This window comes from Syzygium oleosum, unplaced genomic scaffold (genome assembly GCF_021117445.2).
Source record: "Syzygium oleosum isolate NSW1041296 unplaced genomic scaffold, Sole_v2.1 Sole_v2.20, whole genome shotgun sequence".
In the NCBI taxonomy this organism is placed as follows: domain Eukaryota; kingdom Viridiplantae; phylum Streptophyta; class Magnoliopsida; order Myrtales; family Myrtaceae; genus Syzygium; species Syzygium oleosum.
In genome coordinates, this window is record NW_026607504.1 from 6,174,032 (window position 1) to 6,199,001 (window position 24,970).

At 42.4% G+C, this 24,970-nt stretch overlaps 3 protein-coding genes and 1 non-coding gene across 14 annotated transcripts; 2 read left to right on the forward strand and 2 right to left on the reverse strand.

The window, feature by feature from the left end:
* Window positions 1-6,145: 6,145 nt before the first annotated feature.
* Window positions 6,146-9,802, forward strand: LOC115664509 (uncharacterized). Of its 8 annotated transcripts, none has more exons than XR_008818633.1 (4): window positions 6,146-6,281; window positions 7,246-8,702; window positions 8,973-9,074; window positions 9,493-9,802. XR_008818633.1 is itself a non-coding variant. In XM_030586435.2 (2 exons), exons 1-2 carry the CDS (start codon window positions 6,216-6,218, stop codon window positions 8,344-8,346), a joined length of 1,167 nt encoding a protein of 388 aa, XP_030442295.1. In that variant the 5' UTR covers window positions 6,146-6,215; the 3' UTR covers window positions 8,347-8,858. The 8 variants fall into 8 exon arrangements, 3 of the variants coding, with proteins under 3 accessions (XP_030442295.1, XP_030442296.1, XP_056176497.1); XR_008818632.1 differs by having other exon boundaries at window positions 9,499-9,802; XR_008818635.1 differs by lacking the exon at window positions 8,973-9,074 and having other exon boundaries at window positions 9,499-9,802.
* A 1,496-nt stretch (window positions 9,803-11,298) lies between these two features.
* LOC115664508 (SUPPRESSOR OF GAMMA RESPONSE 1) lies at window positions 11,299-15,403 on the reverse strand. The gene is made up of 6 exons (XM_056320483.1): window positions 15,246-15,403; window positions 14,219-14,351; window positions 13,677-13,863; window positions 12,589-13,103; window positions 11,910-12,197; window positions 11,299-11,779 (listed from the first exon to the last, which is right to left on the reverse strand). The coding sequence occupies exons 1-6, from the start codon at window positions 15,251-15,253 to the stop codon at window positions 11,726-11,728; spliced, it is 1,185 nt and encodes a 394-aa protein (XP_056176458.1). The 5' UTR covers window positions 15,254-15,403; the 3' UTR covers window positions 11,299-11,725.
* A 3,723-nt stretch (window positions 15,404-19,126) lies between these two features.
* Window positions 19,127-19,198, forward strand: TRNAD-GUC (transfer RNA aspartic acid (anticodon GUC)). The gene has a single exon. It is a non-coding gene; the product is annotated as a tRNA-Asp (tRNA).
* A 603-nt stretch (window positions 19,199-19,801) lies between these two features.
* On the reverse strand, window positions 19,802-23,201 carry LOC115670492 (serine/threonine-protein kinase STY13). Of its 4 annotated transcripts, none has more exons than XM_056320546.1 (7): window positions 22,657-23,201; window positions 22,361-22,493; window positions 22,024-22,219; window positions 21,626-21,750; window positions 21,373-21,531; window positions 21,062-21,152; window positions 20,275-20,446 (listed from the first exon to the last, which is right to left on the reverse strand). In XM_056320546.1, the coding sequence occupies exons 1-7, from the start codon at window positions 22,785-22,787 to the stop codon at window positions 20,424-20,426; spliced, it is 858 nt and encodes a 285-aa protein (XP_056176521.1). In that variant the 5' UTR covers window positions 22,788-23,201; the 3' UTR covers window positions 20,275-20,423. The 4 variants fall into 4 exon arrangements, with proteins under 4 accessions (XP_030447652.1, XP_056176521.1, XP_056176520.1 ...); XM_056320545.1 differs by lacking the exon at window positions 20,275-20,446 and adding an exon at window positions 20,577-20,843; XM_056320544.1 differs by lacking the exon at window positions 20,275-20,446 and adding an exon at window positions 20,577-20,846.
* Between the last annotated feature and the right edge of the window lie 1,769 nt (window positions 23,202-24,970).

Below are 24,970 nucleotides of genomic sequence, written 5' to 3' on the forward strand. Positions count from 1 at the left end.
GTACTTTAGTTCACAGCATCATTCGAATCTTCATAATAAACAATAAAGCCCCTGCGCATTTTTTCTGTCGATTTTATAGGACGAAATGCCCGCAATTCACGCACGCCGCTCTTCTCAATGCACCACTGTAATTGTTTGCATCATCCGTTTAGTTGATGCTCCGAACCTTCAAAATCGTATCATTCTCTGCGAATTGCTTTCCGGCGTCGAAATGAGCGGCGTTCTCGAAATTACCAATCGTTTGTTTGGCCTTAAGCTATTTTAGCTAGTTTCGTCGCACCCGAAAAGGGTCCAAGAAAAAAAAAATGGATTTCGTGCGGACTATTTTTCGATATGTAAAAGGGTATCTCGAAGATATCCATAATAAGATAGCCTGTGATCACATTGGCGGATCTACTTTTCCACAGCTTATGCTAATCGAGCTTAGTAATCAACACGTTAATTAAACTTTTTCTTTCGTTGGCTTTTCCACTTTGAATGAAATGTGGACCGCTACAAGAGAATATATTCGACTCGTCCCTTTTCTTTTTCCCTTGCGCCGGAAGAAAAGGTGCTTTCAATTTTCCAAAAAGTGATGCTACAACATCACCATGAAATTGGGAGATTCTGTAATTCTCTTCACACCTAACTCTCGTTGTCGTGGCGAATCGGGTGTGGAATGACTTGACCAAAGACACGTATGCTTTCCTTTCATGTGTACCGAACCATGGTAACTAAGCAAATGTATTTACATGTTCGACCCCCCAAAAAAAAGGTATTTACATGTTTGGACCAAAAATAAGGTATTTAAATACACGTGGGTTATAAGAATTAACTGTTAATACCATGAAAAACTCCAAACCTATACATCCATGACAAATTTATCCCAAACTAATTTTTTGACCACCAAAAATCCTAAACTAATACATTCGTGACAAATTTACCCTTTATTAAATTAGATTAATACCACGAAAAAATCGCAAACCAGTATACATGTGACAAACGGATGATAAAACCCCGAAATGGTACACTTGTTAGCTGTCATATGCCATTTAACTCAGAAATTCGACGGCAAAATTTAACGGAAATTAATGGAGGCTAAAATCATCACAGGTGTACCAGCGGGGGCTTTGGTAGTCAAAAAATTAGTTTGCAAGTATACTAGTTTGAGATTTTCCAAGGTATTAATGTTGACACCTAAATTTTGCGAGGCGGTAATTAACTCGCAAAATAATTGTTTTTCTATATTCAACGTCAGGTGAGCATCCTGTCGTGCTTAGACTTTTAACTCTAGTCCTTTACGGTTGTGATTTGAGATAGCATCGTCATTCGATATCAAATATCTTTAAATTTCGGGAATTTCACGTTTTGCTTCGGCAATTAAAAAAAAACCCCACTTTTCTTCCGTGTCATTCTCTTCTTAAGCAGTCGCTTATTAGAAACAAAAAAAAAAAATCAAAGGAAAATTCTCAAACGGTTTACACGCTTTCTCCCGAAATTTTAAGATTGGAACTTGTGAACATCTAACCAAAGTTTCGAATTACAAGTGGGCTCGTGGATATGGTAATTTGTAAATTGAAGACATTTTAGAAATAAAAAGATAATGATTTAGAATGCTAATAAAAAAAAAGAGAACATATTTACAAAAAGAAAACCTTAAACAACGATTTTTTTATCCTTTTTTTTTTGTGTTCGTTTATCTCTTCTTCTTCTTCTTCTTCTTCTTTTGAAAAAAAAACCGCAAAAAATATCAAACTATGTCCACCATGACAAGTGACGTGGAAACTCTCAAACTTGTACCCGCGTGATACATTTACCATTCATCAAAATTCCGTCAACGAGCACTGCTAAAAACCTGCCTACATGGATGACGAAAGGCAAACGACATTGACACGGCATGGCGCCTACGTGGCTTAAGTGAAATAAAAACGATGATATTTTGACCGGTACAGTCATATGACGGAGCCTTGATAAAGGGGCAAATGCGTCGCACGTGTACGAGTTTGTGATCTTTGATATTGCAAGAAAAAAAATTCGGGATAAATGTATCATTGCGGGCATAATTCGGGATATTTTTGTCGACTTTTTTTCCTCCTTTTTTCGTGCGTGTTTGTGAATTTGTGAAAATGGCATTTTTGCATTGAAGCATGAGAGAATATGCTCCGTAAATTTTCGCGATGGACAAAAAAAGGAACCCCCCTCTTTGTTTTCCCCCCCCACACACAGCAAGAATTTTCTAGGAAGTTGCTACGAACGTCCACCAATCCTTCCAAAGTTGGAGTGATGTGGACACACGCAGCTGTCGTAGCCCGCACACAATCCTCCCCCCCTCACTTAGAATACTTCGGTCCTCCAAAAATATAAATAAATAAATAAGAAAATAGAAAGTAATAAATAAATAAATGAACAAAAAGTACGTCGGACTCAGACAATAAGGGCTACTTCCTAATTTGACAAGCGTTGCATTTTTTTTTGTCGTCTATCCGACACCGTTTTCTCGTATGGAAAGCATGGACACGAATGGAAGATTGGCCAGTGATGCATTAGGCATCGGAGCTAGCAAATTTCGATAACTTGGGCGAGAAAAAGACAAAGACGCCGTGATTTAATATTCGGTGCCAAAAAAAAAAAGAAAAAAAGCCCGAAAAGGAAAAGAGAATGCATAGTCTGTCGAAATATCTAAAATATCAAACCACGCCCTCGTTTAAGAGATCGGGGGCAATGATTTCATAGAATTTTACACAGTCGTGGGAAGGGGTCGTGAATTCAGATCATTCCGACGGTATCATGGAAAAATGAATGAATTGAAAATAATTTCCCAAAAATATCACCCGTATCACTTAGGAAAATGAATGTTAAAATATATTCGTTATTCACGAAAACGTTTAGAGATAAATTATTGTCGATGATGAAAATATTTTTTGTTAACTAATTAGTTCAAGTAATATAAACGATTATTTTAAAAATAAAATTTCAAATCACTCGTTTATCGCGAAACAAACGGAGCCCTTATTTAGAGCAATCGTGGGCGGTCCCGCGCAATATAGCATTCTGCGCTGACATGGCTTGTCGGCATTTTTGTTTTTTTTATTTTTTATTTTTTTTTGCGCGCTCATTCATGCATGTGAAAACAAATTCGCAAAACATTAAAAAAAATCGGGCTTTTGCGTGGCAAGTGGCATAGATTCCTAATACCATCACATCGGTGAATCAGACGCATTAAAAAAATAAAATAATGAAAATACTATTCGTGTTTATTAAATAAAAATAAAAATAAATTAATTTCAGGGTCCCTTCTGCTTGGTCCATGCAAACGGATGATCTCCGAAGCGAAGATTCCCCCTTCCACATGTGGACTTAGCTATCGAAGCCATCTCACACTCAGCAAGTGAAATTAATTATAATTAATTATTTATTTATTTATTATGGTGAATATAAAAATGTGTATGAAATGGGAAGTCATGCTCGGGAACAGATGGCACAAGGCTTCGGTAGGAACACAGAAGAAGAATAATTCTCCGTCTTCTCAGGATTTCTTAGTCGCGAAGAGTCGAAAGACTATAAGGATAATATTCCGCACTCCCCCTACCCTTTACCTAATTTTCGTTATTTTAACTTTCCTCCCGAGGCGGGCGGTGTTTCGTGATGTAATTAACCGGTAAGGTACTCGGGTCTACCTGATGCGGTACCGAGACTGGTTTTCTAGTTCGCGGGGCTATCGCCTTGACCGCCGTTGACCGGCGTGGCAACAGCTCGATCGGGGAGAATGCGAAGGGAGATGATAATTCGGTAGACCATTTAATCGACATAAGGTTCTTCTCCCTTTTTCTCTTTTATTAAAAAATAATAATGACTTTCTGTAGACTATAACTACGCGACCAAAAGCGTATTTTTGTATTATAATCCCAAAATAATAATAAAAAAGCGACTTTCGGGGAGTCTTGTTTTTTCGCTTTTAATTTATATTTTCATTTTCCTTTTGCCCGATGGAAAAAGGAAGGTGCTTGAAAAGGTGAGATATTATAAGTGCACGACTTTACAAAACAAATTCTTATTTTTTTTAAATTTTCCTATTTTTAGAAAAAAAGCGAAAAAGCTTTTTTCCTACGGAGTTTGTGGAAATCGGGACCGGACCACGAAAGGTAAAGCGGTGGTCCCTGACCCGGTCAAGCGGCGCGTGGGGGGACAGGACCCCCCGAACCACGTAGCGCCCGGTCCGGGCGAAATCCCCATTATGCCCACGGCGAAACCGCCCTCGGGAAGGGGGCAAGGGGGAGGGCCCGATCGTAATTTCGCGCGGCGTCCGAGGTTTTAGCGAGCCGAAGAAGCGGCTTCCTCCGTTAGCGATGTCCCTTTTTTTTTTCTTTTTTTTTTTCCGGCAACTACCCGCGGAGGCACGTGGCCCTTCGCTACGGCTGACATTTTATTTTATTTTAATCCGGTGGTGTCAACCTACGATGCAAGCGACCTCGCGGGGAGATCTCGACCGTCGGAAAAGGACTGTGAAGTCAAGGTCCACAGCAATCCATTCGCATGCAACCCGGCTCGGATAAGGCCAATGATTTCGACCCGCAGGATCGTGTGAATCCCAAGTGACTGTCGGGTTGGACGGAGACGTTACGTTCGTCGAGAGAGTCGGATATTTCGAGTGCGCATGAAATGCAATGCTTGCCGAGACCGACCTTGACCCCCCTTCAATTCGGTCAATCCCACGTGCGAAGAAAGTGCTCTAGGTAAAAGCCATCGAATCTTGTGTTATATGATAGAGAAGGATTCTTGATTGATGAAGTTCATATTATCGCGCAACTAAGAACGAAAATTCATGCCTACTCACGGGTATTCTCAGTTAGTTAGGCATCTTGGAATTATGTGGTTAAAGTGCATTTGGTCGAGTTCGATTCACGAAATTTGACACTTGTGATTTAAGTGGGCATGGCGGTGGGTTGATGTGCTAATCTCCCCCGAGGAATAGTCGAGGTGCGCGCAAGCTGGCCCGGACACCTCGGTTACCAAAAAAAAAATAAAAAATAAAAATAAGAATGAAAATTCACGTTATTTCATTTCGATTGTATAGTGGGCGATGATTATATTTAAGCATCGCATTTCTTAATTGGAAAGAAATTATCAATTATTTAACATCACGCGTCGTTTCGTTTCATTTCGAGCGTATATTACCTCCATGGATATGTCTGCTGTCGCCAAAACAAATAAAGAAAAGGCATTTTGCTTTCCATTTTTACCGCATTGCGATTGCTATGTTATGATGCATCACGCGCTTTCTTTTTTGGCAAGCCGTGTCGACTCCTGTTTTAGAAGCTTTAACTATAAAGGATATAGGGTTTAATCAAGAAACAGACCAAAGTTCAGGCACATAAATCCAAGAAACACACGTTGTATCTATATTTTTAACAATAGCAACGGATGCATTTCGACATCAATCAAATGTCGAATTACAAACAATGAAATCACGACGTCGAATTACGAAGATTGGCAAACACGATGCAAGACACAACGAAGATCGAACGAACGGGTGGAGCTCCAGGCAAAATCGGATCGAACGGGCCGAGCAGCCCCAAAGCTCGGCCTAAAAATGCACGGCTCAGCGACCGCTTCGATATCTGTTCGACCCCGTCAAACCGACCCTTCTAATCCATCGAATCGACCGGTTACGTCCTTTGTAAACCACCCTTTTTTGTTCCGTAGACGAAGCTAACACATTTCTTTTTGGTACACAAAAAAGTAAAAATCGGATCTTTTTTTGCTAGTTTATGCACACTCTCTCTCCTCTCTCTTCTGTGTACGGGTGTCCACCGGGCCAATATTTGGAAGAGAGGGCGTTTATCTGGTGAAAGAGCGAGAGAGAGAGAGAGAGAGAGAGAGAGAGAGAACCACCAAACGGCTATAATTGACGTTACAGGTTCTCATTCTCTTCTCCCTTTCTTTCCAATAAAATCACATACACAACCCCCCACGAAGACAGTGAGAAGAGAGAGAGAGAGAACGCAACCAACCCCCGCGACGAGCCATCGCCTTCGCCGCCGATATACTCCCTCCGGCGATCTTCGGGTCCCTCCCCCATTCGTCCTCTGTCGTTATCTATAGGTTTCTTGATCTGGGTCTCCGACGATCCGCCGGAGGCGTCGCCGGAGAGGGGGGGAGGGGGGACTGGGGGGGGGGGGGGGGGGGGGGCGGCATTCCTGTCTGTTTCCGTCCCTTGAGATCCTCGTCGGCTTCTCATGACGTCCGATGGGTATTACAGTTCCAAGAAGACTGATGATATCTGCGAAGACGTTTGTGGCGAGGTAATTCTTCCTCTTCTCTCTTCTCTCTCTCTCTCTCTCTCTCTCTCTCTCTGTTTTTGTCGCCCTTCCCTTTTCTCTCTTTTTCTAACATGTCCCTTGCCAACACGGAAAAGAAGGGAAGCGGTTTGTTGTTTCCTTCCATCATCGGAATGAATAGTCTGGAAATTCCAGGAAATCTCGTCTGCCTTCTTGTTGCTTTTTCTGAGTTCGGGATGATGGGAAAGTCCGATTTTTTCAATTTTTTTTTCTTTTTCTTGCGAGTGTGGAGAAATTTGGAACTGTGCCATATGCTGTTCTTGCGTAACCTACCAGTTTTTTTTTTATTTTTTATGTAAAAAAATTAAAAAAATTTTGAACCCTAGAAATGGCAGTGTCTATTGATGGTTTTCTTGCCTCTGTTTATGTTTTCTTTTCCGGGAAAAAAGTTTTCTTGCTTCGTGCTGGGGGAGACAATGAATTCCCCCCTTTTTCGAGCAGAAAAGAAAGGTGGGATTTTGCCATTTTTAGCGTCGGGTGACAATGCTGGGGAAGATTATGAATTTTCTACTTCTTTTGGCCGTTGAAATTGGGCGTAATCTTGTGCTTTCAAATCTGCATTGCAAAGGGTTTGCTTTTTGGATTCTGGAATTCTGCTTCATTGCCTCTGTTTACCTAGGATTGCTCGTGCTGTAATCAATTTAGACATTAGAGAAGTTGCTCTTTTGAATGATATGATTATCTTCTGAATAAGCCAACTTTCAGAATGTTACGATTTCTTGGAGATGTACCGAACCATTCACTTTTTATTGCTTGATTTTTTTTGAAATTTGATGCTCATGTTGTTAGCCTTTGATTCTTTCGATGTTCGCATTAGACTCCTTCAATCGTGGTTTCTCTCTCAACTGGAAGATTGGTGCCTCAGTTTGTATTTCTTCCCCTGCATTTTGACTCGATATCTTAGAAAGTTTTGTCCCTTACTATGCAGCAGGCAACTCGCGCAGCTTTGGGTATGTCGAGACTTCGCTGTGTTCTTCGAGGGCTGGATATGAAGACATACCTATTTCTATTTGTTTTCGTCCCAGTAGGGATTTGCGGCATGTACTTGCACGGACAGAAGATTTCCTATTTCCTTAGACCCCTATGGGAATCCCCTCCGAAGCCTTTTCATGTAATTCCGCATTATTATCACGAGAACGTGTCGATGGGAACTCTTTGCAAACTTCATGGATGGCGAATCCGTGAGTTCCCGAGGCGGGTCTATGATGCGGTTCTGTTCAGTAATGAGGTCGACATTCTGACCGTTCGGTGGAAGGAATTGTATCCTTACATAACACAGTTTGTACTGCTCGAGTCAAACTCGACATTTACTGGACTACCCAAGAGGTTGCTTTTTAAAAAAAATCGACACAAGTTTAAGTTTGTTGAGTCTCGGCTGACGTATGGTACAATTGGAGGAAGGTTTAGAAAAGGAGAGAACCCATTTGTTGAAGAGGCTTATCAGAGAGTCGCTCTAGACCAGCTTCTTAGGATTGCTGGCATTGAGGATGATGACTTGTTGATTATGTCAGACGTGGACGAGATACCTAGTGCGCACACGATTAATCTTCTCAGGTGGTGTGATGACATCCCACCTATTCTTCATTTGCAGCTGAGGAATTATCTGTACTCGTTTGAGTTCTTTGTAGATAACGAAAGCTGGAGAGCATCGGTCCACAGGTATCAATCTGGTAATACGAGATATGCGCACTATAGACAGACTGACTACTTGTTGTCCGATTCGGGTTGGCATTGTAGCTTCTGCTTTCGCCACATAAGTGAGTTCATATTCAAGATGAAAGCCTACAGCCACTGTGACCGGGTCCGATTTTCTCATTATTTAGACCCGACAAGGGTTCAGGACGTCATCTGCAAAGGGGCTGATTTATTTGACATGCTTCCTGAAGAATACACATTTAAAGAGATAATTGGGAAGATGGGGCCTGTCCCTCATTCTCACTCAGCTGTTCATCTTCCGGCCTATTTGTTAAACAATGCAGAGAAGTACAAGTTTTTGCTGCCAGGGAACTGCAAGAGAGAGAGTGGCTGAGTAACTTTCTTCGGATATGAGGTGGCTTTTGCTTTTGTCGGCAAGTTTGGAAGGTGAAGATGCTTTGGCCACAAGAAAATAGCTCCCGAGGAAGATTGTCAATTAATATCATGGGGATTTAATACCAGCATCCGATGCACCTCCTAAACCTTATGCATCATTCTTCAGTGAGGCATTTGAAGAAACTTGCATGTCCTCGAAACTTTGTGGATTGACTCATTTTACATTCGTTTTGGGACTCGAGTTCTTTGGGTGCTGGATTTGGGGCATATCGTGCTTTGGGGTTTTGGATATTGATGCTGGAGGAGGAGATAGTTTGTCCTGACCCTTGCGAGATTGCATACCACCTCTTGTAGGTATTGCTCGATCTCTCCTGTCTATAACATAGGGTAGTTCATTCGACATTTTTCCCACCGTTTTCTCTGCTGGGAATTTTGTTGTGTTAGTCTAATCTAAATCTATTTTTGTATCATCAGAGGATTTCCATCGATCGGATGCTGATTGATTCTTTACATTCTTATTGCAGAGTAGTGTATTATCTCCATTTCTCTTCTTGTTTCTTCATCTGGTGTCCTCGTACATGTTGTATTTAGTTTGATTTGATGAGACTTATGGTTGGATGACAGGCTGTTATTGTAAACTTCATATGCAATGTGGGTTCGCTGTTTAACACCGATTCAAATGGTCAACACATTCATTTGAGCGTGAAAGCTCACTTTCTCTTTAAGGTAGGCATGGCTGACCAGGAAGAACCCTTTCCTGGTGTTTCTCTTGCAGTAAGAGACTCGGAATTTGAGTGGTTCTGTCAACAAGGCTATCATATATGCAGTCCTTAAGAGTGTCAATCACAGCCAATTTAGGGCAAGTGCAAGCAATAATTTAAAGGGAGGACAGAAAAATGAAAAGAAATGTCACTTTTGAGAGAAGAAAGTGAATGGAGGCTGAAGGCACAGCCCAATGGCACAGTTAATGTAGATGTCTTCATGATGGAATTGTTCTGAACCCTTTATTTTTCATAAATCTGTCAAATGTGACTATAGTTGCCCAAATCGCATTCTTTCTTCCTTTCTATTCTCTCTTCTGCTATGAAAACAATGAGATAACCTTCTAGTAACCTGAGCAACCAATTTGTGTGATTTTTCGAAGTTGCAGATGGATAAGAAGGGGATGGTAAGCTTAAATTTGTGCCAACGAAGTTGAGTTTTTAAAGGATGTCTTGAAGCAGAGAGACTGGAATATGCCAGATTAGGTGGAACCACTAGGGGTTGAGTGAGTATCTTGGACAGCCTCAAGTGCAGGTGGAAGTTTTATGCCAAACGTGGTCTATAAGAAGAATAAACTGAGTCAATCATCTTGCGAAAACCATTTTAAAGTTCAAGATCTTTATTGGGGTTGAAAACTATATTCAGCCGCTTTTCATTAATCAAAGCAATAACATTGATTTGGATAGCTCAAATCACTACTACAAGATCCCAGTGATTGATTGTCCTTGGCAATCAACCTTTCAAAATATCTAATCTGTTCTTGGAAATGGCTTGGATCTAAGTCTAGTTTTCCTAACAAATCTCATCTCATTAACTTAGTTTTTTTTTCGATTATCTATTTGTTGCACAATACTGCTATCATCATTTTGCTTCTGGGTTTGATCAAACTTTAAGTGATCTACATGCACTTCGGTCCCAATCAAATGACGCCAAGCTCAGTCCAATTCATTTGACATAAGAAGAATATCCTATCCTAATATTCCTGATCATCATTTCATTATCTCCACTTACAGGAGGGATAAAAATAATTCGTTTCAGCAAAAGATGCCTTGGCTGACTCAGTACCCAACACCCATTGACTTAGCTTAGCTTAGCACACCATTATTGCGCGCTTCTCCAACCTAGAATTTTGCCTCTTTCCGAGAGGACATAGTGCATGTGGAAGCTGAACTCATTAGGTCATTATGGATAAAATGAAGTACGATCTGGATTTCTTAACATCTTCACTTGGATATTCTTCTCTTTGATGCCCCCCCAACCTCTGCCATCATCGACCCCTTCCATCAAATCATTGGTCAGCTATTTTTCTCTTTTTTAACATATGTTGAAGTACAAGAAAATTATTAATTTCTCGACCCAAAAAAATACTCATTAGGTTTATTCACCGACTTAGATGTGTAGCAGCTAGCAATTCTTAAGCCTTACTCTTAATTCTAAGTTGGGGGGTGGCTCTGGTCGAGAATTAAAAGATAATTTGAACCGTAAGTCCAACTATGCAGAAAGATTTATTTTTCACTATACTAAACCAGAAGGTTTTGGGAGCTCATTAAGGTAAACTTGGCCCAAAATTGGCTATGCCGAAGCGACCGAAAGTCATGCATGTTCCAAGCATCTTTCTCTTCCTAGTGGAGAAAAGCCACCGACCACGATTCATACACACAGAAATTTACAGTTTCTTGCAACTTAAGCTCAAAAAAATGGTCAAAACATACCGTAAAAGCACCAATATTGCTAAAGGTAATGCAAAAGTTTTCCTGCGGAGTGTCCTGTTTCTACCCTGTCCCGCAGTCTTCTTGTGATGCCATGGCCAAGCTATATTCACCGCTATGAAATAAAATCCAGACATTATGCTCAACATAATGTCTTTTCCACAAGTAATAATGCAAGAAGAATAAACGAGGGGTTCTCATGCTCGACTTCGGCAAACTATCTGAATCTCAACAAAACTTCAATCCAATGTCGCTACTCGCTAGTCTAATTCATTTTGCACCGATACCTGGAAAATCTCTCACCTTTAATGAAGAGACATGGTCTGCATGCAAAAGTTACCATTCTGGCAGTCACGCCCAGTTTAAAATGATGGAGCATCGGCAGAGTTTAAGATAGCACTGAATTATTTCCTTCGCCATGGCGCATGGAGTAAATTAACAGATTCATAAACACATTTTGCAGAATAACATCCAAAATATAAATCCGATGTTCTTTACATTTACAGGCACCGAACGACCAAGAATTGAATTACCACAAAACAGCCACAAAAGACATCATATAGACACAAATTAAGTACATCAACCGCCCGAACGGAGTAGAATGATGTAGGTTCCCTGAAGATAGGAACTGGGTAAGAAGCGGTGAAAAAGCCGACTTTCAGCTCGCTAAGGAGGTGAAACATTTTGCTTGCTGTGACACATTCGACGTGCTATGGAAGTGACGCATATCAAATAATATCTAGGTCCAATTTCATGATGGGAAGGGCCAAGCATCAATGTTCCCTCAAAGTAATTGCTTAGACATTGGTCCACCAAATGATACTTCTAGTGGTGGGTTGAGCCAGTTCAAGCGTGCAAAATTGGGAACTCGCAACAATTCGCAGGTTTGTACTTCATCATATCTCTTCATATGCGTCCTAACCATTGAAATATGCTCTCTTGGGAACCAAATGGCAACTCCTGCAGTGTGCATGAGAGATACATAAATGATTGCCCGGTAATGTTGAAAAACTCGGCACTTATGAAATGCATCATATCAGGAAGATTGTGCGCTAATGCAAATTTGGTCAATCTAGAATTTGCGACTTACAGGATGCAGGAAATCTGGTGGAGAATCAAAATCTAGCTTCGCTAGTTCAGAGGTCCCATAGGTTTCAATTTCGTCGGTTACCACCTCATTTATCTCCGGAAGTGACGTAGTTGGAGGTACGAGATTGCCTCCTCTATCATTGAAGTGAGAATGTGATTCGACATACTCTTGGCATGCAAAAGGCCCATCAATGTAACCGAAATCAAAGTCGTCCAGAGGCTGAGATTCACCAGCCAACCATTCAGCACATGGCTCATCATCCTCAAGCTGAATATCCTTAAACGTATCCTGATCAACAACGCCCAGAAAAGATCACATAAGCTTCTGCAGAAAAAATGCACAAATTTTATGTCTTTCAAGAAGTATTCAAGTCTGAATTCTCTGGGGATATGCAAGATATTCAAGGTACCTCTGCCACCAAAATTTTCGCATTTCTAGAACTCACCGAGGAAAGAAATAACTTTCTCATGTGGCTAAATTGATGAGGACCATGACCACAGACAACGATGCTACGGTTATGCTGTTATCCTATACACCATTCAATAAGAATTTTGAAAAAACAAGTATTCAATTATTTGCACCTCTTTTAATTCCCCCTCACAAAAATTCCAGCAGGCAGCAACATTTTAATCATACGTCGCTACACGATTCACACAATGAAATGACAATTTCAACAAACCTGATCAGATGACTTCATATCTTCCTCAGCGACATCATCAAGCAGAACAAATTTTTCTTTTTGATCTGGATTAGGAGGATTTGGTTTAGGGGTCTTCGGATTAGTTCGAAGAGTCTTTACATCCTCATCATCAATATACATACTTTCGTCATTCTCCTCATCATTCTTGTTATTCTTGTCAGTCTCCTTGGGTTGTTGATAGAAGATCTTGGAGACCACATATTCCCCATCCTTCTCCTCCTTGTCCGCACCCAAATGATACTGATGCATCACCCAATTGGATTTAATAGGCTTAGACCCCTTCTTTGAACTTTTGTAAAGAACCATTATTTTCTGCCATCCTTCATGAACTCCATCAATGGCAACAGGTTTGGTCCTACCAGTCTTGTGCCAGCGAACATCTTCTCTGTTCAGATTATGCTGATCATGAATTTTACGACGCTTACGTTGTCCAGTGGCGTAAGCATTCATGGTCCTGTGAAAGAAATGGACACTTCTTCCATCTTTCTTGACACCTGAAAAATGAAATACACCAAGGAATCAGCAGATTATTAGTCATTAGAGATCCAGAATGCAGCTTCTGACGACGCGCCTATTCCATTTCATATGAAGCGATGGGTGCGGCATACATAATTAGAAAAGTAGGACATTGTCAAGTCAAGTGCGTGACCCTAACTAATTACCTGACTCTGGGCACTGAACACACCAGAATGCACATATTATGATCTCGAGTGAGAGTTTTATAAGGTAATTCGAATTTTATGTAAATCATGATTAAAGATATTAGGTTGCCAATGGGATAACAAGGTTTATCCTACACAATTAACAGCGACGCTTTTCAACTCATGATTAAGACAATAACATCTCTTTTCTGCACAAGACAGGTGTACTGTAATCAAGAATATGCTTCAGCACTCAAACTATAATGAGCTATATAATGTATACTTAGCTGCAAAACGTTTGCCTTATCCTTTGACAAGCAATCTCTTCAATTGCTTTAAGGACTACAGTTCAAAAATTAGTCATCGATGACTTATATGCAAGATGTAGAAAAGGCCATAAAATCCCAAAAAAAGAGCACTCCTCACCAGGAAGATTTTCAGGATGAGTATGACAAATTCCTTCATTCCACTCAAGTGTGGGAATAAATTCATCAATCAACACGTGCTGTTTTGAGTTTCCAACGCCACATTTTTCTGCCAAGTGTTCCAAGAGCTCACCATCAGAAGGATCAAATTTTACCCCAGCTGGTAGGCCAGGCCATTCGGGCAAAACCTGCAGAGCAGAAGTTTTGCTAAAACATCAGTTAAGCTGGACATTCCCAAGTAAAATTGAAAAAAAGAAAAGTCGCGGAGAAACAAACAATGCAAGGTAGAGCAGTATGACTAGAATTACTTAACATGAACCTTCAAGGTCAGTAACACGTGTTGCCTCCTATGTTAATTGCCAAAAATATGAGAAGAAAAGGAAGAGATTTCACTTTCTTGAAGCAGAGTGTACCCTACATCTAACATGATGAATCTACACATCCAGTTAGGTGAGGAGATATAATACCAGATAAGTATCTATTTGAATTGGCGTAGTGCATTGATCAGACAAGACAATCCTACAAGTAGCATCGCAAACTTACATCACTGTTATCAATAAGATAATGACAATTTGGGCATTCACGATTTGCACCATAGTCTTTGATTTGAGAAGTAGTGGACAAGGTAGCATTTTTCACTTTCTTTGCTATTGATCTGCCATCGACAAGCCAACTCCTGCAAACAAGTAGAGGCCATAAGCTAATGTCGTAGTGCGAGTGGGACGGTAAACTTCAGCAAGAATATTAGCAGCAAGAGAGATTGAACAACAGCTTAGAAAGATCCAATGTGCTCAAGAAGACGTGAGGAGTTATCATTGCATAACAACGCTACTACAGTTAGTGAGAAATTTTATCGCTTTTCTCTTGCTAGAAGTAGTTATAAGCTATAACAACATTACAATATGAACATGCTGCCAAAGAGTCGAGGCAAATAAACAAGAGTACCGACACAATCAATCTTGCAAGAGATGCTCGGATATACTACAAGGTCTACGCTTCCCATAGAAAGATTGCCCCCCACCCCACATTTCTTCATTCTCTTACTTCACAAAATCGTAACTTTCCGCCATTCCTCACGCACCATCCTTTAATCGTTCATGTGCTGTCGCACTTCGAACGAACGAACGAACGAACGAACGAACGAACGTAACTCGCTCTTTCATGATAGATATTCCACCCCCCCCCCCCCCCCCTTTTAAAAACCAAGAACAGAAAACCCAACCATCACTCGGAACAAACGCAAGAACCCCCTCCACAATCGCTACAAAACCCCAACACTCCAAGCCTCCGTTTCCCACGCCTTTCTTCCCCCCCCATAGCCTCGGTTCCAACTGTTTGGGGGGAGGCGAGAGAGAGAGAGGGAGAGCAAACCGCATCGATCGAAACACGGGAGAAGGAGCTACAGTAGCAGCAGAGAAGAAGACGGAGAAGAGGGTACGCGTGGAGTTCCGAGAGAAAACGCGGGGGGGGGGGGGGGGGGAGGGGGGCGAAAAGCGAGAGAAAAACAGAGCAAGAAAAAACCCCCAAAACAATGCGCGCGGAGAATATCGCTTCGACCCATCGGAGTTACCTCGCCATGGGTGTGAAGGAAAGAAACAGACGATGATGCTGCTGCTGCTGCTCCTGCTGCGAAGAAGAAGAAGAAGAAGCAGAAGAAGCGGCTCGTTCGAAGCAGAGGAGAGCGCGACGCACCGAGAAGCAGACCCCCTTCACGTTCGCAGAGAGAGAGAGAGAGACAGCGAGAGCGAGAGGAGAGAGAGGGAGACAGTGAGAAAGAGAAGGAGTGAGCGTGTGCGCGTGTGTTTATATATTGGGCGGGAAACTGCGCCGCGAGAGGCTCGGACTCCCGAGCCGCAGCTTCGGATGAGGCATCTTCCCGCTCACGAGGCAGCGGCGGAGAGGCTCGGGGTGGTCGGGGGGCCCCCCCCGGGGAGTTGACGGAACCTGCCAAACGAAGCTGACGGTCTCGTTCGGGAGGGGCCCCCCCTAGCCTCGGACGGAAGCACTAACAAGCAATTTGGCTTACTTGCTGACCAAGCTTAGACAGGACCGAACGTCTTGTTCTCTCTCTCTTCTTCTTTTTTTTTTTATTGTTTGTTGTTTTTCTTTTTGTTTTCTTTTTTTTTACGGAGGGGAAATCTTTGTCTTCTTGGTTTTTGCCCTTTTCACTGTTCGCTTACGCGGTTGCGACCGTGTGACCGTTGGCAGCAGTAGTCGTGAAAAAGGTGTCGTCGATGATTTTGACCTTCTGCGTTCTTTTTTTTTTTACGACGACAGAGGCCCTTGGATAAGGGGGGGACAGAGAAAAAATTTAGATTGATTACTGTGCATGTGCACACGCGCCGTCGGATCAGGTGGATTCGGCACAAAACTTATCCGATTCGACGGTGGATGTGAACTGGCCTCGCATGGATCGGTTGGAGACAGCTCGGGAACGCGCTGGTTTCCCATTTGGAAATGTGGGCGTAAAACATGCCATGTAAAGCCCGAGTTATATATGGATTCCAGTGATATACCATGCACACGCTTTCCACTTATAGTTTATAGTTTTGTTGCATGTGCCGTTGGATTGAGTGGATTCAACACAAAACTTATCTGATTTGACGGTGGATATGATTTGGCCTCGCATGCGTTGGATAGAGACAGCTCGGGAACGCGCTGGTTTCCCATTTGGAAATGTGGGCGTAAAACATGCCATGTAAAGCCCGAGTTATATATGGATTCCAGTGATATACCATGCAAGCATTTTCCAATCATAGCTTATAGTTTTGTTGCATGCGCCGTTGGATCAGGTGGATTCAGCACAAAAATTATCCGATTCGACGGTGGATGTGAACTGGCCTCGCATGGATCGGTTGGAGACAGCTCGGGAACGCGCTGGTTTCCCATTTGGAAATGTGGGCGTAAAACATGCCATGTAAAGCCCGAGTTATATATGGATTCCAGTGATATACCATGCAAGCATTTTCCAATCATAGCTTATAGTTTTGTTACATATGCCGTTGGATTGAGTGGATTCAGCACAAAAATTATCTGATTTGACGGTGGATATGATTTGGCCTCGCATGCGTTGGATAGAGACAGCTCGGGAACGCGCTGGTTTCCCATTTGAAAATGTGGGCGGAAAACATACCATGTAAAGCCCAAGCTGTATTTAGATTCCAGTGATATACCATGTAGGCGATTTCCAATTATAGCTTATAGTTTTGTTGCATGCGTTGTTGGATCGAGTGGATTCAACATAAAATTTACCCGATTCGACGGTGGATATGATTTGGCCTCGCATGCATTGGAAAGAGACAACTCGGGAATGCGCTAGTTTCCCGTTTGGAAATGTGAGCGTAAAACATGCCATGTAAAACCCGAGTTGTATTTAGATTCCAATGATATACCATGCAGGCGCATTCCAATTATAGCTTATAGTTTTGCTGCATGTACCGTTGGATCAAGTGCATTCAGCATAAAACTTATCTGATTCGACGGTGGATATGATTTGGCCTTGCATGCATTGGATGGAAATAGCTCGGGAGTGCACTGGTTTCCCATTTGGAAATGTGGACGTAAAATATGCCATGTAAAGCTCGAGCTATATTTAGATTCCAATGATATACCATGCAGGCACTTTCCAATTATAGCTTACAGTTTTGGTGCATGCGCCATTGGATCACGGTGGATTCAACATAAAACTTATCCGATTTGACGGTGGATATGAATTGGCCTCGCATGTGTCGGATGGAGACAGCTCAGGAGCACGCTTGTTTCCATCTGGAAATGTGCACGCTTACATGCCATGTAAAGCCCGAGCAATATCTAGTTTGAGTGATATACCATGCAGGCACCTGCCAAGTGGAGCTTATAGTTTTGTTACATGCGATGTTGGATTAGGTGAATCCAATGTGGGGCTTATCTGGCTCGATGGTGCATGTGAATTTGCCTCATGTGCATTGGATGGATCAGGAGCGCACTCGTTCCATCTGGAAATGTGTGTGCAAAACATGTCATATGAAATCCGAGCAATATCTAGAATTAAGTAATATACCATGCAAGCACCTTCCAAGTATAGCTTATAGTTTTGTTGTATGTGTCATTGGATCAGGTGAGTCCAACGTGAGGCTTATCCGATTCGACGGTGCATATGAATTTGCCTCGCATGCTTTAGACGAAGACAGCTTAGGAGCGCTCGTTCCATCCGGAAATGTGCACGCAAAACATGCCATATGAAGTCCGAGTCATAGCTAGATTCAAGTAATATGCAATTCAGGCACCCGCCAAATATAACTCGTAGTTTTTCTGTCATCGATGGTGAGAGGGACTGGTTGTCTACTTTTAGATCTCATAGCTATAGAATGCAAGAATTTCTTTTATTGAGACAAGCCATAAGAGGAAACTAAAAGAATCTAGAATGAATCTAGTGCATATGACATACATCCTTGGATAAGATAAGCCTTATACGAGACTTATTTGATCCGATAGTGCATATGAGTTTGCATCATATGCATTAGATGTGGACTATATCTGCTAGAGAGCACACTCGTTCCATCTAAAAACGTGTGTACAAACATGCCATATAAATTCTAAGCGATCTCTTAATTCAACTTATACACAAATGCAAGCACCTGCCAAGTATAACTTAATGTTGAATTTCACTGATGACGAGAGGGACTTGTTTTGTCTACTTTTAAATCTCCTATTCATAGAATGCGAGAACTTCTTTTATTGAGACAAGCGGTAAGAGGAAACTAAAGAAATCCACAATGAATCTAGTGCATATGACATACACCGTTTGATAAGATAAGCCGAACACGAGGCTTACCCAATCTGACGGTTCATATGAGTTCGTGTCGTGTACAATAGATGTGGACTACATCTGCTTAAGAGCACACTTGATCCATCTAGAAATGTGTGCACAGACGAACGCAATAACTTCTTTTATTGAGACAAGCGATAAGACGAAACGAAAAAAATTCAAAATGAATCCATTGCACATGACATTATCTGTTGAATATGATAATCCTTATACAAGACTTGTCCGATTTGACGTTGCATATGAATTCACGTTATTTGCATTCAGTGTGGAATACAACGTGACCATAAACGTACAATGTAAAGTCATCTGACATCCAAATCCAACTAACATATAATGCTGCCAAGTATAGTTTAGCATTTTTAGTGAGAGGAACCAATTTTATCTAATTTTAGCGATAGAATGTTAGACCCAGTGTGAGCCATGCATGCATTTTTCGATCACCCGTTAAAGTTTAATCGACAAACTATTAGTACTTTTCACAATTTTTTTTGTTTTTTTGCAGTTATGTGATGACATTTTGGAATTTTGAATGGAGAGGCCAAATCGAAACTCTCCTAGCTAAATACAAGTGATCGCAAATAAAATATTGATTCCATACGTAAATTTTATATTATATAATACGGGAGCATGATTCAACCAAGAAAGTCGTTGTAGTATAGTGGTGAGTATTCCCGCCTGTCACGCGGGTGACCCGGGTTCGATCCCCGGCAACGGCGGTTTTTCTTTTGAACTTTCCTGTTTTTCTGGCGTGCGTTTTGGATCAAACTAAGCCCAACAGCCAACGGAAAACGCCCGAGTCCAACCGAAGTATGACAGGACATGGATGAGTTGCTTCGCCGCCCAGTGACACCATTCCGGTCCGAAGTCATCGCACTCGTGCTTCCTATGTAGCATCGTAAGGAAACCACAGATAACTCAAAAACACCGAGATTCTCTCTATCTGCCTCTCAGATCAAGATATCGTCTCTTTCGCCAGAAGACAAGTGCAGCGACTGGACAATTACATAGCACAGCACTTTCGATCGGAGAGGGTTTGGTTCACTTGAACGTCCAATGTTCATGAATGGCGGAACAGTGAGCAGGGATATGGTGGCCAACGACATTTCCCCCCTGATGATCCAATGGTATCTGGAACCGGTAAGCGAGATGCAAAACGCGCAATGTTGATAATTTGGACGAGAACGGGAGAGGATCAACCCATTATACCTCGGCATTTGAATGTCAGGCCGAGTGTGATAGATCAAAACTCGACCTCCATGAATCGAATCTAGTCAGACATGGCATTTCATACTAGCAAAATCCGTAAAAAGTTAGGGAAGTACCAATAGGAGATTGTTCCATTATTACAAGCAGAATAGGAGTAAAGGCCTTTGGATGAACCTTATGTTTTTACAAATGACAAAACTACATCACAGCAACCCCCACCTCCAAAATTACAAGTTCCCTCTGCTTTTTGTCATTTTGGAACCAAACTAGGTCAAATTTCTAGGGAGCGGCCAGTGTGCCATGCGATAAATATCAGGTATAACCGCGACTTCCTAATTAACTGATGTTTACCTAGATAAACCTCTTTGGGGCTAAGATTTATTGCTCTAACCTAGAGAGGAATCTGAATAACTTCATGTATATATAACCGTTCCAGGGAATCAGTAACATTGGTTAAAACAGAAGAAGAAGCTCCTCCACCTGGGCTCCATCTCGCTTGTCGGGGTGCCGCCTGAGTTCTCCCTTGTATTAGCCATTAGAGCGCTTGTACCTGGAGACTCCGGAGGTAGTACGGAATTTTTCGAGGTGAAAATGCGCTGGGGAATAACTGGCTCCGGTAAGGAAATCGTTGAAAGATAGTGAAGGAGCATCTGAATTATCTGACTGAAGTTGGGCCGATCATTCGGATCCTCTTTCCAACATGACGATACGATACAAGCTAGGTCCTCTGGCAGGTTATCTACGCTGGGACGTACATTCTGAAATGGCACAACAAAAACATTGGATGACATTTCTAGCTGCAACTTATAGCAGGGCAATCTAGAATAGGGAAAAGCGGACTTCAAAATAGTTTCTACTAGCATCATTACATGTATGACAAAGTAAACCTCATAGAAAGGGATAATTGCCCCAACAATCCGATTATGAATGATTATCTAGCATTATGGTAATGAACTAAAAGGGAATTGAAAGTCCAATAAAGTTGGCCCAAAGAGTACTTGCAAGTAGAAGCACCTGGGTCGGTAAAGCATGAATTGCAAAAATAGATTAACAAAAGCAAAAGTTTTAAAATTGGATCGATCTTCTCGGCCCGTGAATTTCCTAAAGAAAGCGACCACCCCCTTCATCTCCCAGTTTTCTCAATTACTGAATTACCTGCTGCACAAATGGAAGATTTGTCTAAATTGAGCAATGTTAATGGCACATATCCTCAAGCATGTACTTCTCCTCAATATTCATCTTTTCGGTTTCATATATTTGAATCTTCAATATATCATGGTCGCATGCATTAGTAACCGTAGTTTCTCATGCATATAATTAACAAGATTATCGATCGAATGGACACAATTAATGATGCATCCAGAAAACTGTACCACCGCAATTACTGCTGCTGCTTGCTTCTATTTCATTATCTCCAGAAAAATCTAAATTAAGAGCTTCGCACCAACAGCCTTTCAGCTCAAACTTCAAGGTACAATCAAGGTCATGTATCAATTGGGCACTACTAACTTTTGAGATATGATGAAGACAAAATTTCAAAATCAAAAGCCTGATCTGTCCTTCGCCATATTTTTTACTTCCCCAGGAGGAAACCAGTTTCTGGGGACAATCAATTTCTCGCACAAGGTAACTTAATAATGAATAACTAGTGGTATCTCAACATATGGTTTACAGACAAAATTACCTTAAAAGCAGCTGCATATGCTGCCTGGAGATTAGACATGCCTTCGAAAGGAACCTTGTTATGGATCAGCTCCCATAACACAATTGCAAAGCTGTAGGCATCCACCTTGTTATTGTAGTGCTTCTTCTCTCCATGTCTCAAAGTGACCGTGCTGTAAAGCTGTCAACATCCGTCGGTCCATATGAATACACAACCAAAGATGAAGCGGGAAAAGGATTACAGAAAAGCAGTTCCAAATGTTTCAAAAACTTACTTCTGGGGCCATCCAACGATATGTTCCGGTTTCAGCCGTCATCATCTCAGTCAGAGACTCTTCTCTAGCTAAGCCAAAATCCGCAAGTTTAACTGTTTTGTGATCTGCAGTTAAGATCAAGTTCTCTGGAAAAGGAGAATTAGAAGTCAATAAATTGATCCAGGATCATTGATGAAACAACAGCCGGATGTCATTAGGCATGACAATGAAAATCCTTTCTAAATTTTGCCAGGCAAGAATTATAGAGCACAGATTTCTCTCTCTAGAAAAAGGAAACCATAAACTTAATAGAAGAGCATCACGATGAAACAATTAAACTGGCAAATATCAAGTACAGAACTAGTAACACTCCTTGAATAACTCGAGCAAAGGGGGAAAAACATTTATTAAAACTGTACCAGGTTTCAAATCACGATGTATGATGCCATGCGAGTGCAAGCACTCCATTGCGCGGGCAATATCAAGCGCAAAACCGACTGCCACGCCCATGTCCAAGCAGTTGGGTCGCATGTTGAGCAAGTATTTCCGCAGCGTTCCCCCCAGTAGTAGCTCAGTGACTATAACCATGGCGGGATGCTTACAAGCTCCAATAAACTGGCAACAAAAGAGCAACTTCCTCAACACATCAAACCGTGAAGGACTACGGCCCCAACCAATTCGTTCGAATCGCATCGAAAACACACCCAGAACGGCGTAATTGCACCCACTGTTCCGCCCGCCCCTAGATCAACTAACCTTGACTAAATTCTTGTGCTGGACTCTGGACAACATAGCAACCTCCCTCGCGAACCTCGCCTCTCTCTTGGCAACCTCTTCGGGAGTATCGCCCCTGTGGACAATCTTGACAGCAACCGTCTGGTTCTTGTACCTAATCCCAAACAACACAATCCTAAGTCAAAACAAAAACCACGAACAAGACAAAAGGCAGAGCGCCGCGCGAACGCGCGCCTCCTCGGCTCAAACCGCAACTCGAATCGAAGCAAACTTCCGACCAATCAACAGGCCCCCGGGCGAGCCGGCCGTTGACTTACTTGCCCTCGTAGACTTTGGCGTGCGCGCCTTCCCCGATCTTCGGCCCGACGAAGAGGTGCTTGGGATCGATCAGCCACTTCGCCTCCACATCCAGCTCCCCGACCGGATAGAACCCGTTCCCAGATCCCATGCCGCGCTCGCTCTGTCTCTCTCTCTCTCTCTCTACCCGCCCCTCCCCAGACGCCTCTCGCTTCAGCTAGAACCGCAGCCCCCGGCCCGCATCACCCGCTCGAACCGCCGCGACGCGAGAACATCGCCCCGACCGCTCGCGATCGAAACAGCGCTCGCCGGGGAAGCGGAACCCGAACCACGCGACGGCACATGCAAGAACCCGCCGAGAGGGGGCGAGCTCCGGCGACCGGAAGGAGGGGAGCCCGCGGCGATGCAGATCCGAAGCGGCGGTCGCCGGAGGAGGAGGAGGAAGCAGCTCCGGCGGAGGTGGCGGGGGGGACGGTCGGGGCTGGAGCTCCGAGCTCGGCGAGTTCAGCTTGCAGAGTGCGCGAAACGGAGAGAGAGAGAGAGAGAGAGAAGGAAGGGGGACTTGGTTGGGGATCGTTCTCTTGTCGACGCGTATGTGAACGGGGGCGGGGGGGGCGAAGTGTCCGCGATGTACACACGACGCAGATAATGCCGCGGAAGGAATTGAGTCACTGTCAGATGAGCACGGTGCGTGTTTTTTCTTTCTTTGTTTTTCTTCTTTGGAAAACGACGCAAATAATTCCCGAACTTTGTGGTCCCTGAACTTTAACCCGAGCGCGCAACACGATTCCTGAGCTTTTTAAAATATTTAATATGATTCCTAATTTTTTTTTCGTACGTATTCGATTTAATCCTTGGAGAATAGATAATTATGAGACCACATTGAATCTGGGGATATGATAATTTAGGAACTGGATTAAATATCTACTAAAAGTTTAGTGATCTCACGTTGAATAAATTAAAAGTTCAAAAATCACATTATATATTAGGATAAAATTTAAGATCGTTCGTGTAATTATATTTTTTTTTCTTTTTTTTTTTAAGTCCTTTTCAAGTCCCGAAATCATAATTTAAATATAATAGAGGAGAGAGAAAACGAAGCTGGGGGGAGGGGGTTAGAGAGTCAAAAGAGGGTGGAGAAAGTCCAGATGCGTCGGGTAGAAGATGGTGGAAAATGAGTCTGACACTGTTGACCCGGCGGGTTAAATCGCCGCTTTTCACCGTCTGATCGGAGACCAGATCGACGGATGCGATGCGGCGGTTGCGATCCGACGGCTGATGAAGTGATTGGATTAGTTAAGCTAAGTAAAATCACTCCAAAACGGAAAGAGGAGGAGACGTGCTTTACTTTTTCATAGGATTGGTTTCGATTTGACGTATATTACTCACCGACACAGTCTCTTGTTCCTTTTTTTTTGTGTCGGTAATAATTCTCACGTTCATTCCATATGCAATTCAATTGATTCGTACGGATTTTATCGGTCCAAATACCCTTCAGGAGATGCATGTAAATTGAGCTGTTTGTTTGTCTGCACGGATTGCTTCCATCCTTAAATGTATAATCTTCTTCTTTTTAAGCTACGAGTCATCCATATATAAATTTTTAAAACTCACAAGGGATTACTTTTTGACAAGTTTAACTCTAAAACAAACGACATGGATAAAAATAGGGGATGGGATTTAACACTATCTAAAGTGTTCCAAACGACGCACCACTGTAATTCAAATAAGGGTTGCCGTTTTATTTTGCTCGATGAATCCGATTTTTCGAGTTACTTTCTCGGAACTAATGTCATAATAAAGCACCTTAGCTTATAGATTAAGCCGGTTATTCATGCAAATTCGAATTTAATGAAATTGGCGAAATCTAAGCCAATACTCACGTGGCTCTTGATAAGGTTCTGATCTAAAGCATTCATTGCGGTTCTAACTTCTTGCATGTTTGTGTCCAAAATTCTTGTCTCTCGAAATGGTCCCTTCCAACTCCCTTTTTTTCGGGGACACGGACCCAATATACTATCGTATTTTGCAAGTCATGTGCAATTCACATCTAGAGGATACTATCGGGGTGACCCCGAGCCGGGACGGCTCTGTACGATTACTCCAATCTGTCGAGGAATATAGAATTTACCGATAAATGATCGAGTCCCGTCGGGTCAGGATCCCAAGTGGACGCGCCCCGTTTTTCTCGCGTAAGCATATTGTCCGAGCCAGTCTATTTGCGTTTCCAACCTCCTGAGCCCGAGTTGGGGCCGATTGATCGATCACCTTCAATTGCAGCGTATGGATTACTGCTTGCGACGTGAATTTAGTACCAACATAAAACGACAATCG